The sequence below is a fragment of the Podarcis raffonei genome, chromosome 8, assembly GCF_027172205.1.
Source record: "Podarcis raffonei isolate rPodRaf1 chromosome 8, rPodRaf1.pri, whole genome shotgun sequence".
In the NCBI taxonomy this organism is placed as follows: Eukaryota; Metazoa; Chordata; class Lepidosauria; order Squamata; family Lacertidae; genus Podarcis; species Podarcis raffonei.
This window is the reverse complement of record NC_070609.1, coordinates 12,218,875-12,231,672: the sequence shown is the minus strand read 5'-3', so window position 1 is coordinate 12,231,672 and position 12,798 is coordinate 12,218,875. Positions and strand designations below refer to the sequence as shown.

Here is a 12,798-nt window from a genome sequence, read left to right as displayed (position 1 = left end):
GAGCCAAAAGGCTTCACCAGCCCGGTTTGCCCAAAGGTGAAATCCAGTACCCAGGTGGACGGTTTCCCCTCTTAAACCCCTATTATTAATCCCAAGACCTCTTCACTGCTGCTGCTATGGGCAGCCTCCACTGCTACTCGATCAGTCCCTGCTGCTCTCAGGTGTGCAATGGAATCCTGCTGCACAGGTAAAATATTGCAGCAGCAGTGGCATGGAACCCCAAAGCAGTGAGTGAAATAACACCCACAACAGCCAGGCGCAGGAGGCTGCGAAAGCATGCTGCTTGGTGATACAAGGTCACCCCCAGACTGTTGGTATTTTGTGGGAGGCTTTCCAGACAGGACATTTAGGTTTGTGTGAGTATTAAAACACCACTGTCCTGGGGCAGCGAGATCCAATTAAAAATGAAAACACTTTCTGTGGTTAGGAATATGACAGGAAAAGCAAACTTCAAGCGTGGGATGAGGAAAAGATGAATGAGAAGACACATAGCCAAGCAAGTCAGGATAGATTGCTGTTTGTTGTCTAACCTCCCCACGAGCAAATCAGAACAAATGTTCAACGAAGACACCCCAGTTTACCGTGTGCTTGCTGCATTTCCAGGGCCAGGTTTTTAATGGATTTCACACTCCCTTGTCCAAAATACATACCCTGTACCTTGTAATAAAACACTACTGTGTGATGTGTTACTCCTCAAATGAGCTTCACGCCGACTGGAGTCCTTAAGCTGGTCCTTATTCATCTCTAGCCAAGGTCGGACCACCTTTGCATAGTGTAAAGACAAACTTTGCCCTGTCAATACCCCCGGGTGTGTACAGAAACAGAAACAAATCTGACATTAATGAAGGTGTGCTGATGTGAACAATGCCTGGTGGGAGAGAACAGCTGAATACACTGCGGGGGACAACTTCACTGCACTCTAAGGCGCTAATGTGAACACACTCATCAGGAGTGCCAACTTGGCCCCAGGACCGTGGGTGCCTGGGGCAGCGGGTGCCACACAGCGTGCATGGCCCTGGCACAGAAATTTGTGGGTACCCAGCCCCTTCATGGGGAATTTTGTGAGTGCTCGGGCACCCAGATCCCCAGGGAGTATGACACCCATAGTCTAACTTCTGCATTAAGCTTTGCGCAAGCAAATCAGGATAGGTGCTCAATAACCACTCCACTCTTCTTAGGCTTTGGTGCAGCAGGCGAGAAATGGAGGTGACTGCTTAAAGATCTTCCATGGACAGTAGCCATGCCAAGTTACTGTTGTTTGTGTCCTGCCACCACACCTGGAATGAAGGAAACAGTTCTCTAGTTTCAATCAGGGCAGCTAGAGAGAAGGAAGCCAAGGCTTCTGAGGTTGGCAGACGAGAAGCACATGCGAGGGTGTGTGGTCGCTTTGGGGAAGACTGACATTATTTCAGGACTGGTACTACGAGTCTGGGTGTCTCTGCCAACCTATTGCCACCATCCTGGCATCGTTTGTAAACAGATCCTCTCTTCCCTCGCAAGGAAACTGACCCTTCCCTGAAAGTTCCAGTCTGGGAAGTAGGAAGCAGAAGTCGCAGAGGGTGCTGTGGAATCCAGCCTTGCATGCAACACTGCCACATTCTTGGAGCAGATGCTGCAATGCGCAGGCACCCGCGATGCACGGCAGACCAGAGCAACGTTGCAGGTGACAAAAATGGCGCATTGGCTGCAAGAATGCAACTGCGCATGCAGTGCTGGTCAAGTGCTTTCTGCCCTTCTCCTGTCTTTGGCCCTTTCAGTGGAGTCCATGCATCCTTAGGTGTCCGTCAGAGCAGTCGCATCATCATCATCAAGAGAGCGGGCAGCAGCAAGTGCAGCAGCATAGCCCCGGAGGTCAGCTCCGTGCTGCGGTTGCAGAGGGAACCAGAGCAGCATCGGATGGAGGCATTCCGGCTCAGGCCCAGCAGCTGTGGCTTCTCCCAGCAAAGCTTCTCCAAGCTGCAGCCACGCAGCAACGTCTGGCCTTCCTCTAGAAACAAACACAGATGAGACGTCCAGTATAGAGGCACAAGAGGGACTGGCAGATCAATGCTTACAAGTAGGGGAGAAAATCATGTAGTAGTAGTAGTAGTAGTAGTAGTAGTAGTAGTAGTAGTAGTTATTATTATTATTATTATTATTATTATTATTATTATTATTATTATTTATACCGTGCCCATGTGGCTGGGTTTCCCCAGCCACTCTGGGCAGCTCCCAACAGAATATTAAAAACACAATAAAACATCAAACATTAAAAGCTTGCCTAAACAGGACTGCCTTCAGATGTCTTCTAAAAGTCAGATAGTTGTTTATTTCGTTGACATCTGATGGGAGGGCGTTCCACAGGGCGGGTGCCACTACTGAGAAGGCCCTCTGTCTGGTTCCCTGTGACCTCACTTCTCACAGTGAGGGAACCACCAGAAGACATCTTAAGGCAGCCCTGTTCAGGGAAGTTTTTAACGTGTGATATTTTACTGTATTTTTGGTTTTTATGGAAGCCGCCCAGAGTGGCTGGGGAGGCCCAGCCAGATGGGCGGGGTATAAATAATAAATTATTATTATTATTATTATTATTATTATTATTATTATTATTATTATTATAAGGCCCTTGCAGCTGGACCTCAGTGTCTGGGCTGAGCAATGGGGGTGGAGTCGCTCCTTCAGGTATACACGGCCGAGGTCATTTAGGGCTTTAAAGGTCAGTGCCAACACTTTGAGTTGTGCTCAGAAACGTACTGGGAGCCAATGTGGGTCTTTCAGGATTGGTGTTATACGAGGATCCTCTATTGCAGGGGTGGAGAACCTCAATCCCACAGGTTGATTGTGGTCCTAGGGCAATGCCACTTGCAAAATCCACACCTCTCACTGGTCCTGCTCGAACTCTCCTCTAGTGGTTTTATCTGGCTGGAATCTGTCAGTGGTGTAGCAGCCCAGGACCTGCGGCAAGTTGGAAACCCGTTGCTATTTCTGCAGCAGAGTCCCTGCCTCCAGCAGACTACAGCCACCCAAACAGCACAAAGGGGGAGCTCTGCACCCACTGTGTGCACCAAAGCTGACCTTTTAGGAACATTGAAAACACAAGGTGCTTCCGTTTCAAGAGAATTTACATTGCGTAAAGGGAAAACACAACTTAAGATTGCTCTGAAAGAAGACATTAGAGCAGCCCTCTGAATCATTTGCCCATTTATGTGCACCAAAAATAGTAGATCTATCAGAAAGGCAATGCATGGAAATCTGCTGTATGTCTGGGGCCCTTATTAAGGTCCTGAGATTGCATACTCATTGGGGTGGTAGGTCACCGATGGAGGATCCTGAGTGAGAGACAGGTGAAGGTTGGTCTCCCAGGACGAGAAGCAGAGGGGGAGAATGGAAAAATCTCCTGTGAGAGCTGTCATGAGCTACTGTCTTCTGTAAGTGGTAAGGGCTAATAATTATTTTTAAGAGAGGACTCTGTATTTGACTTATTCTATTTGTAGTTTTTTGTAGCCACTATTTTAATGTATTATGAAAAACTTTAATGAAAATCTCATAAAGGAAACCTGCACTGATTGTTGCAGTGCATCCCAGATTATTATTACAGTGGTACCTCGGGTTAAGTACATAATTTGTTCCGGAGGTCCGTTCTTCACCTGAAACTGTTCTTAACCTGAAGCACCACTTTAGCTAACGGGGCCTCCTGCTGCCGCCATGCCACCGGAGCACAATTTCTGTTCTCATCCTGAAGCAAAATTCTTAACCCGAGGTACTATTTCTGGGTTAGCAGAGTCTGTAACCTGAAGCGTATGTAACCCGAGGGACCACTGTATTATTATTGCATAACTATAAGATCTCTAATGGCATCACCTCAATTCCACCCGCTTCCTAGTACCTACACACACATAAAGCTCACCTGTGACATTCACACACATGTTCTGGTCCCCAACGCACTTGACATGAGTCCAGTTCCCTGTGGCACATTCCCCTTGTCCTGAGTCACAGCAGCTGGCGCATTCCAGGCCATTTTCAGGCTTCCGCTTGACTCCTGGGAAACAAAGAGGAAACTGGGCTTTGACTTAGATCAGCGGAACCCATTGACCATTCAGATGTTGTTGGACTACATTTCCCATCATCCCACGCTGGTGGGGGTTGGTAGGAGTCCAACAATATCTAGAGGTTCCTGTGTCCTTAAGTTCCTTCCAAGTTACAGGTCCTCTGTCCCTGAGGACCACCCCTCCAAACCTAGGTCTGAGCACCACCACCAGTCCATCCTAGAAGCCAATTTCAGGACAACAGGGCCAGTCTGCATGGATGTAAAGGGCAAGCCTCCTGTTCTAGCCCATACCTCACTGTGCCAGTTTGCTGTCACTATCCTGTTAAGTATAATTGATTTAATTCACACTGAAATGGGAATGGCTGTGTGTATTGGTGAAAAAGTTAAGTGGAAGATTCCATTGAAGTATGCTAAGCTAAATTAAGAGCAAAAAGGTCTCTCTTCTGCCTTGATGGGTGGATTATTAACCACTGTTGTTTTCTGCTAGCTAACATGTGAGTGTTTAACCTAAGATCACACTAGAGGTGTTGAATTGCAAATTCGCCATCTTGGAAGGGTGGTGGCTGAAGTATTTTGCTCTCAGACTCTGCGAGAGTAAGGGTGCAAATGAAGCTTTCCAGGTAAGCAGCCTCCAGCAAACTGCAGGCTGCAGGGAGAGACAGACCTCTGCTTCTAGGTCTGTTGAAATTAGTCATAGTTTGGAAGATGCTGAGCCTATGCCTTAGACAGACATACGCCTTATGGAACTGTTTGGATGTATCGTTTGGTGTTTCTGTTCTGTTTAGAAGAAAGTTCTGCAAGGAAAGGTTTGAATAACCTCTAATGGGTCTGGACAATGCTTCATTTTCAAAAGGGGTTGGTTTTTATGTATCCAGTTGCTTCAAGCTGCACACTATTAATATCTGCAATATATCCAGCAAAGGCACAAATGTTACCTTGCTCTGAAAAGTGGCTACAGATGCTCTTCTGTCCCGGCCGGCCATCATTACACAGCGGGGTGGAACAGCAGCTGATGTCCAGCCTTCCTGAGAGCTCTGGGAGTACGTACTGGCGGCGGCACAGTGTCTCAAGGCCGCATGTCCGGTAGGTCATTTTCCAGGCACCGTCGGTCACTGGGAAGCAACATTCATTTATAAGAATAGCACATTGCGGCCTGCAAACATCTTAGAACAGGGGGTCTCAGAACTGGCTATGGCTTCGTTGCCTGCCTACTGCAAGCCAATTTACAAATTTCAGCTTTCCTTTAGGCTCTTGGCCTGCCTTCTCCAACCAAGTGACCTCCAAATGCTTTGGCCTACATACAACTCCCAAGAGCCCCAGCCTGCTGGGAGTTTATAGTCCAAAAAAATAATCAGGAGGACACCAGGTTGACAAATGCTCTCCTGGCCATTGTGTGTGGTTTGTTTCTTCCTTTTGTGCCCATCATCTCTCCCAGTTCTCACTTCCCCTCCTCCCTCCAGCCTTTGCCTCTTCCCCTCCTTCCTCTGAACCACTCATTCTTCCATCCCTCTATTATTAGGCACTGCTGCTTCCTTCTCAGTCCACTGCCTCTTCATTTCCTAGAGCCCAGCTTCTTCTACCTTTGCTTCCCAAACACCTTCCTCACCTGCCTAGCTCTTAAGTTCAGAGCAACTCTGCTAGTGGAAACCAGAGACCTGTCTGCCAGCCACATCCCTTCTGTGACAGCATAGCCAATTGCCATTCCTAGACCCTTGCTCTTGAGTGTCACCCATTTTGCTTCTGCAATATGTGTATTTTGTGGTGTACACATCCGTTCCTCGGAGTTACAAATGTGCCCCCATCACCAGGTACCAAAAGGTTGTGGGACTCCTGCTTTGCATATTCATGATCCTCTCACGCTATGACAAATTCTCCCCACGTTCTCGAAGCACATCCCTTAACCCCTGCTGGTCTAGCACTATTGCTAATAAATTCCTTCCCAGCAAATGCAACATCCTTTTTGAGGAGGGGGGTTAATTCCTTAACACTATATCAAAACTTTGAAAGTCTACACACACAAACATACACCCATTTTTACTATATAGCAGGAGGGGGCACACTTCTGCCAACAGAGCACCTTGGATTGTGCAAAGATCTACAAGGTGTAGGGAGTAAGCAGGATTTGACCAACTTGGTGCACTTTCAATATGTATTGCAAGCAGGGCTTCCTTCTTCCCAAACCACTTTCACTTTCGCTTTTTTTCTCCCCACCCCCAACAGCCTCCCATTCATACTTTGTCCTTTCAATAGCCTCTGATATACATATTCCGAAAGAGGCCCCGCACAATCTTACCAGTAAAATCCATGCACTGGTTCATGTCCCCCAAACACTTGATCCGGGTGGCATTCCCTGGAGCACACTCTCCAGTGCCTCGATCAAAGCAGCTGTAACACTCCATGCCATTGGGCACCTGGGGAGAACTGGCCGGAACTGAAAAGGCAGAGAAGGGCGATAGTGTACTGTGTAATTTGTATTGTATTGTGTTGTGTTGTATTTGTAATCCCAGATCCGATTCCAACATACAATGCAACTCAGTTTTCAATATCTTTAAGTAAAACACCCAATCAAAATGAAAGCATAATAATAATAATAATAATAATAATAATAATAATAATAATAATAAATAAAAGTAAAACATTATTATTAATACCCCACCCATCTGGCTGTGTTTCCCCAGCCACTCTGGGCTGCTTCCAACAGAATATTAAAAACACAATAAAACATCAAACATTAAAAACTTCCCTAAACAGCTGACTGCTTTTAATGTAAGTATTTTTTAGCGAGGGCACAGGAAGCAAGTTGTTGCACTTCATACAAACGAAGTGAAACCACTCTCTCATGAAACCACTGTGAATAACCCAACAGTAGCCAATTAACTCTGTACATCAGGAAAGAAATTTGTAGCTAGATAAAACTCAAATCTGTGCCCTACTCATCCTAAGCTGATGCTTTGGGTCTTTTCTGCATGATATTCTGGCTCCTAGCACTTATAAGTGAAAACAGAATGCTTTAAACAAATTTCCCTCCTCTCTATTATTCAATTGTCCTCACTTTCTCAGATCCAAGCACTACTGCATCAGTCTACAGGTCAATAACAACAGTGGATCTCATTGAGGAGGATGTGAGTTGTTTCGACTCCAGATGTTTGGGGCTACACATCCAGATGTTTCAGGTTACGACCCCAGACGTTGTGACTCAATATTTGACCTCACATGGAGGAGGCACATGAAGAAGGGCCATGAGTGATGAGCACAGAGTCTGGGTTGGTTTATATGGGGAGAGGCAGTCCTCCAGGTATTGCGGTCCTGAGTTCAGGACCTGCTATCCCCCACAAGAAAACTCCCCAAAGGGTTTTGCTTCTCCCCACTCACCGCCTGTGAAACGGATGTTGCAGAGGTCTGAGTCACAGTAGTAAGTATTGTGCACCTCTCGGTCATCTTCAGAGTACACATTGGCTGTGCGGTTGGATACGCCCTCCCCAGAGCAGCCTTTCATGACGTATTCGGCTATTTCCAGGTCTGGGGACATAAAATGCAGGGAATTGAAAATACAGAGAGAAACAGCCACATCAGTGCATTTAGAGCCATTAGCCCTGGAGGAAATAAGGCACCATAACCTGAAAGTTCTTGAAGCATCTGCTCCTCGCCATGTCAGGATGTTTACTTAGGTATCCCATCTGCACAATAACATGTGAAGCACTATGATACCACTTTAAACAGTCGTGTAAACATCCTGGCAGGAAAGGGCAACACTCAGGTTTAAGCCTCGGTGTCTTTCATTAAGTAAACAAGCAAGCAAGCAAACAGTGTGACTCACCTGGCAGCATAAAAACTCCAGCATAGTTGTTTGTATCTGGAAGACAATTGGGAGGCAGATGATCAGTAAAGCGGTTTGGGGCTCAAATGAGGCAGAGTTGCTTCTTTCATTTGTTCTACCAGAACGTTTCACACCAGGCGTGCCGACTCTAGGGGGCCAAAGGCACCTTGGCCCCCTCAAAATTTGTTTTAAGGGGGCCGAACCCCCTCAGTCTTAAGGTGCCCCTGCATGCGTCACATGCGTGGCACACAATGTGTGTCATAGGTACAGAGGTCTGCTCCTCCAGAGCACTCAGCCTCCTGCGTCAAGCACATGCGTCATAACACATGTGCAACATGTGTGACATCACACGTACAACTCATGTGCCAGCCTCCCCCCCCCAATCTTGGGGGCAACCCAACGTCTTCACCAGAGATGGAGAACCTATGTCCCTCCATAACTTCCTGGACTCCAACTCCCATCAGTCCCAGACACCATGGCCAATGGCCAGGCATGATGGGGCCTGTAGGTCACATTCGCACTATACAGTTTAAGCACTATTATACCACTTAAGCAGTCCTCCCCCAAGGAATTCTGGGAACTGTAGTTTGTCAAGGGTGCTAAGAGCTGTTAGGAAGACCATTGGTTCCCCTCCTAGAACTACAATTCCCAGAGTGGTTTAACAGTCAATCCCTCTTCACAGAGGACTCTGAGAACTCTAGGTCTGGGAGGAGACCCGTGCTTTTTTGTTCTCTTACAGAAGAGCTTGATGGTGGATGAGAAGCAGGAGCGATCCCTGGGCGTACAGAGCTGCTCGGACTGTACGCATTCATGGAACATCCCCACACACTGATAGCACCGCAGGCTGTTGGCTGAAAGGGTGAAAACAATAGATTAGCCAAACAAAAACCATGAACACTGATGGTAGGAAAGGTGGGGTTTTGCCACTGCTAAGGCAGCACACAGGATGTGACCCCAAGACTTCCATGTTATTTCCTCTCTGGGGAGGGAGAAGCAGTTGCTGGTTGCTTTCAAACTGCTTGTAGATTTATAATTGCTTTTCTATATTCCAGTGTTTTAACAGTGTTCAGCACTGGATGACTCAGCAGGCAGACTAAGCTTGTGCTTAGGGCTAACAAAAACGATATGGGAGGGGGGGTTACATTTGACATTTTTTTATATAAAAAAAGCATTAAAAGTAGCCATGATGGGGAAGAAATCAGAACTTTGTTAGATTTCCTCACACTCTTTCCTCATTTTTTATTACTTCTACCCAAATTAACCAGGGGGCGTCCTACTAATGTTTATTGAAATAATGATCCTGTCCTGTTCTGCAATAGATCTATTTTTGCATTTTAAAACTTTATTTTATGGTTTACTGTTGTTTTTATTTTGAATTTACATTGTAGGAGTGGCCTATGGGGGTTGTGTCCAATGCTTGTTCAACTCAGAGGGCTTATCCACCCTTGTCCCATGCTGGAAAGTACGAGTCTAAGCAGTTTTCCCTTTGCCCCACTCCTTTCCCAGGGAAAACCCACTCTCTAGTGCTAAATCAGAGCAAATGTCAGTCTGGAGAAAATCCATTGACATTTGCTTCTATTCTGCACTAAAGAGCAGTTCCCCTCGAGGGAAAGCTGCAGAACAAGAGGAATTGTGGGTCAGCCCAGAGTAAGCTCATTGAAATTAATGGGCATGACTAACTTAGGTAGAATTTGGCAGGAAGGAGGGTGGGGCCAAAACTAAAATTGATTGGCTTTGCCGGCCATTGGCTCTGACTCCCCCTTACTAATTGCCTCGCCCCGAAACTTTTGCAGGAGCCAATAGTAATGAGTGTGGGATTGCATATACCCACCGTGATATCACAGCGAGCGCAAGTCATCTGTTTGTTCATTTTTACAACATTTATATACCTTTTGATTGTAAGCAGAACCTTTACACGGTTTGCAAATAATGAAACAAACATTAAAATTATCAATTAAAGTTAAAAAAGAGGTGTTTGGAAAATTCAAAATGTAATTCAAATCAACAGTTGAGCTTTAAAAGAGCTTAAAACACACATCAACTTCTGTATGCCTGGATAGACTTGCCGGAACAAAAATGTTTTTAGCAAACACCGAAAATAGTAAAACAAAGGTACTGCCTGGTGGTGCACAGGTTTTTCCTTCCATCCGTTCACCTATAGAACGGAGTGGAGGAGATCAAAATCCCCACACAACCTTCCTCCACCCCCAGTACAAGATGCAGGAGGGACACAGTGGCAATGGCATTATTTTTCATTGCTTGCACTGGTCCTGGGCGGGTTGGGTTGCCTGGCAGATCAGCCAAAGAGGATCTGCTATGGAGGCAGAATATCCTGGTTTCAATTATTTGGCTTCTCCAGGTAGGGCTAGGAATGTCCCTCTGCCAGAAACCTTGGAGAGCCTTTGGTGTTAGTCAGTGTAGGCAATCCTGAGATAGATGGACCATTTGTCTGACTCAGTATAAAAACTCTTTCTGTGTTCCTGCAAGAAATATTCTGTGGGAGAGGGGGGAGGAAAAGAATAGAAGCCTTTCCCCCCTCAAGCCCTGCTTTGCTCTGCCTTATTCCACAGCAAAAATCCACCATTAAGCAACTTAATGAATAGATCTTACCTGCAGCCAACATGGAGAAGAAGACCGTAGCTATCGCCAGCACAGCCTGGCTCCTGTGCCGGAACATCTCCCGTTCTCCCATCGTCTTCATGGGTTAGGCAAGTGGCTGTTTTCCCTTTCCAGTGAAAAGTGTGTTTGCAACAGCCGCGTCTGGCTAGGTTTAACCGGAAGATGCGTCCTGTAACCTCAAGCCAGCTGGAGGTTTCTGGGAACTCCTGCAAGCCACTCTCCAAAAGCCAAAGAGGCTGGGTTTGGCAGAAGACAAGGTGCAAGATACAGTATGTTTCTCTTGGGAAATTCACCACCATTGATTTCCAGAGTACAAACAGGAGGCTTGTTTGGAGATTCCAGTTTAACACAACCTTTGGGGGTTTTTTAACTGCATAGCAAACAGAAGGGTTATTTCTGTGGACTTCAGACTCCAGAGATATTCCCCAAGCAGCCTCCTTTCATCCCTGGAAAATCAACAGAAACGTAAGATTTAGATTCATTCATCTGTATATGTAGTCAGGGCAAAAGATTTTGACAGTGCAAAAGTAACACAAAGGTGACATCGATAGAAGTCAACTCAGACCCAAACAGGCTGTGATGTAAATGAGCTTAAAGTGCTAATGTTCCCTGGCTGATTGTAGCATGTCCCTTTAAACAAAGATATTTCAAATGAAAATGTTAAAGAAAAATTGGATGAAATAAAAAAAGGAATTAATGCAAACCTGAATGGAATTAGGTAAAACGTACATGAATGAAAGCATAAGAGAAACTTACAATTGTGAATCTCCCTGACAAGATATGGCAGAAACATAAGGGGCACATTGAGCCCATTAACGTTCCATGCAATGCACCGCTGCTCTTCAGGATTTTGGTACTCCTGACTTGCTGGCTCCTTCTGAACGCAGTCTAATTTCTGGGTACCCAACCATAGAAAGAGAGTCAAAAAGTGGGTTCAGAGAATTACAGTGCACTGAGGCTTCCGGGGACCCCCTTCCCACTGCTGTCCTCCAAAGAGTGCTCTGGATTGGGTTTTCGCTGGGATGAAAGTATCAGATCTGTCGTACTGGAGTCTGGGGGCAAATGGATATGCTGCCAGACCGCACTGGAGGCTGCAACAAAGAAAGCTTTTTTGCCCTTCTCCTTCTGCTCCCAAGCCAAGAAGGCCAGCACACCCCCAAGCTAGCCGCCCAGGTAAGGAAAACTGCAGCTGCCCAGCCACTGATGGGCCAACTGAAAATTATTCACACCTGACCTTCCATGAAGGTCTCTCATGCTCCACCTCTGGGGTTGGTCAGCCTCCCATTTAAGAAATACTGCTGTACACACAAGCACACACCCTACGGCATTTCACAAAACAAAAACAGAAGCATGTTTGTAACACCCTATTCTCACACCAAGGATACAACATAGGGTTCCCAGACCTCCAGGGCTGACCCCAGGTTGAAAAAGTTTCCCCACCCCTGAACTCCCAACAGATGGATATCCAATTTCTGCTTAAATTCTTCCAAGGAAGGAGAGTTCCCTGTTAAGTTCTTATTTAATACTAGGGGCTGCTACCTGTCCTTGCTTCATTCACCAGTCGGCAACTATGCAGTCCTCAGCGTGACGGCATCCTTACAATTCATTATATAGATAGATATGGCAAGGTTACTCACTTTGTCGACCCAGAACAAGAGGTTGTTTATTAAGGCTAGCACACAACAACAATGGAAAATGAAAATATGCCCCTGAATAAAAGTTGCTGGGATTCACTAGTAAGGAAAGTGTCGTTGCATTCAGATCCTGCTTGTGAGCTCACAAGCTCATAGCTTAGCCACTGTGGGAACAGGATGCTAGACTAGATGGGCCACTGGACTGTATGTTATTAACTATTAAAGCAAATATGACTGTTTGTAGCAATTTTTTTAATAAAAAAAACTGCCTCCCAACACAACACACCTCCCCGGAAGCCTGAGCAAAATTGGGCAATGCCATCCAGGGGGTGAAAAACACTCCATTTATGAGGAGGCCATGTGGGTGATGAAGTGAGACATTACCTTAGGTGTTTCAGAGTATATTTCTGAAGTTATGCCTCATAAATTTTAACAAGCTTCAATTGGAAAACAGCCAGCTCCCACACTGAGGCTGCACTCCCTAACCTTCGGTGACCAAAATTTTCCACTCAGTCTTCTTGCTGCTATTGCTGTACCCACCTGCCTGGTGTTTTCCAAGAGCTATGTTGTTATTATTTGCTACTGCAATCCATGCCACCAGGAAGCCGAAATTCTGCAACTGTGCAACGGGGAAACAAATCATTCTGCAACTGGAGTGCATTGCATTATGCAATGGCTACAGATTTCCTATGCTCACGAAC

The 12,798-nt window shown here is 46.1% G+C and overlaps 1 protein-coding gene across 1 annotated transcript; it reads right to left on the bottom strand.

Moving 5' to 3' along the window:
- Positions 1-576: 576 nt before the first annotated feature.
- On the bottom strand, positions 577-10,904 carry LOC128418370 (urokinase plasminogen activator surface receptor-like). Its single transcript, XM_053397978.1, has 8 exons — positions 10,455-10,904; positions 8,582-8,695; positions 7,845-7,880; positions 7,400-7,546; positions 6,321-6,458; positions 4,963-5,139; positions 3,887-4,018; positions 577-1,987 (listed from the first exon to the last, which is right to left on the bottom strand). Exons 1-8 carry the CDS (start codon positions 10,543-10,545, stop codon positions 1,785-1,787), a joined length of 1,038 nt encoding a protein of 345 aa, XP_053253953.1. The 5' UTR covers positions 10,546-10,904; the 3' UTR covers positions 577-1,784.
- Positions 10,905-12,798: the final 1,894 nt, after the last annotated feature.

Coding starts and splice junctions, on each gene's coding strand:
- LOC128418370 (XM_053397978.1), bottom strand. CDS start 10,545: ATGAAGACGATGGGAGAACGGGAGATGTTCCGGCACAGGAGCCAGGCT. Junction 8,696..10,454: donor CTTCTCCATGTTGGCTGCAG/GTAAGATCTATT, acceptor TCACCCTTTCAG/CCAACAGCCTGCGGTGCTAT. Junction 7,881..8,581: donor ATCCACCATCAAGCTCTTCT/GTAAGAGAACAA, acceptor ATTGTCTTCCAG/ATACAAACAACTATGCTGGA.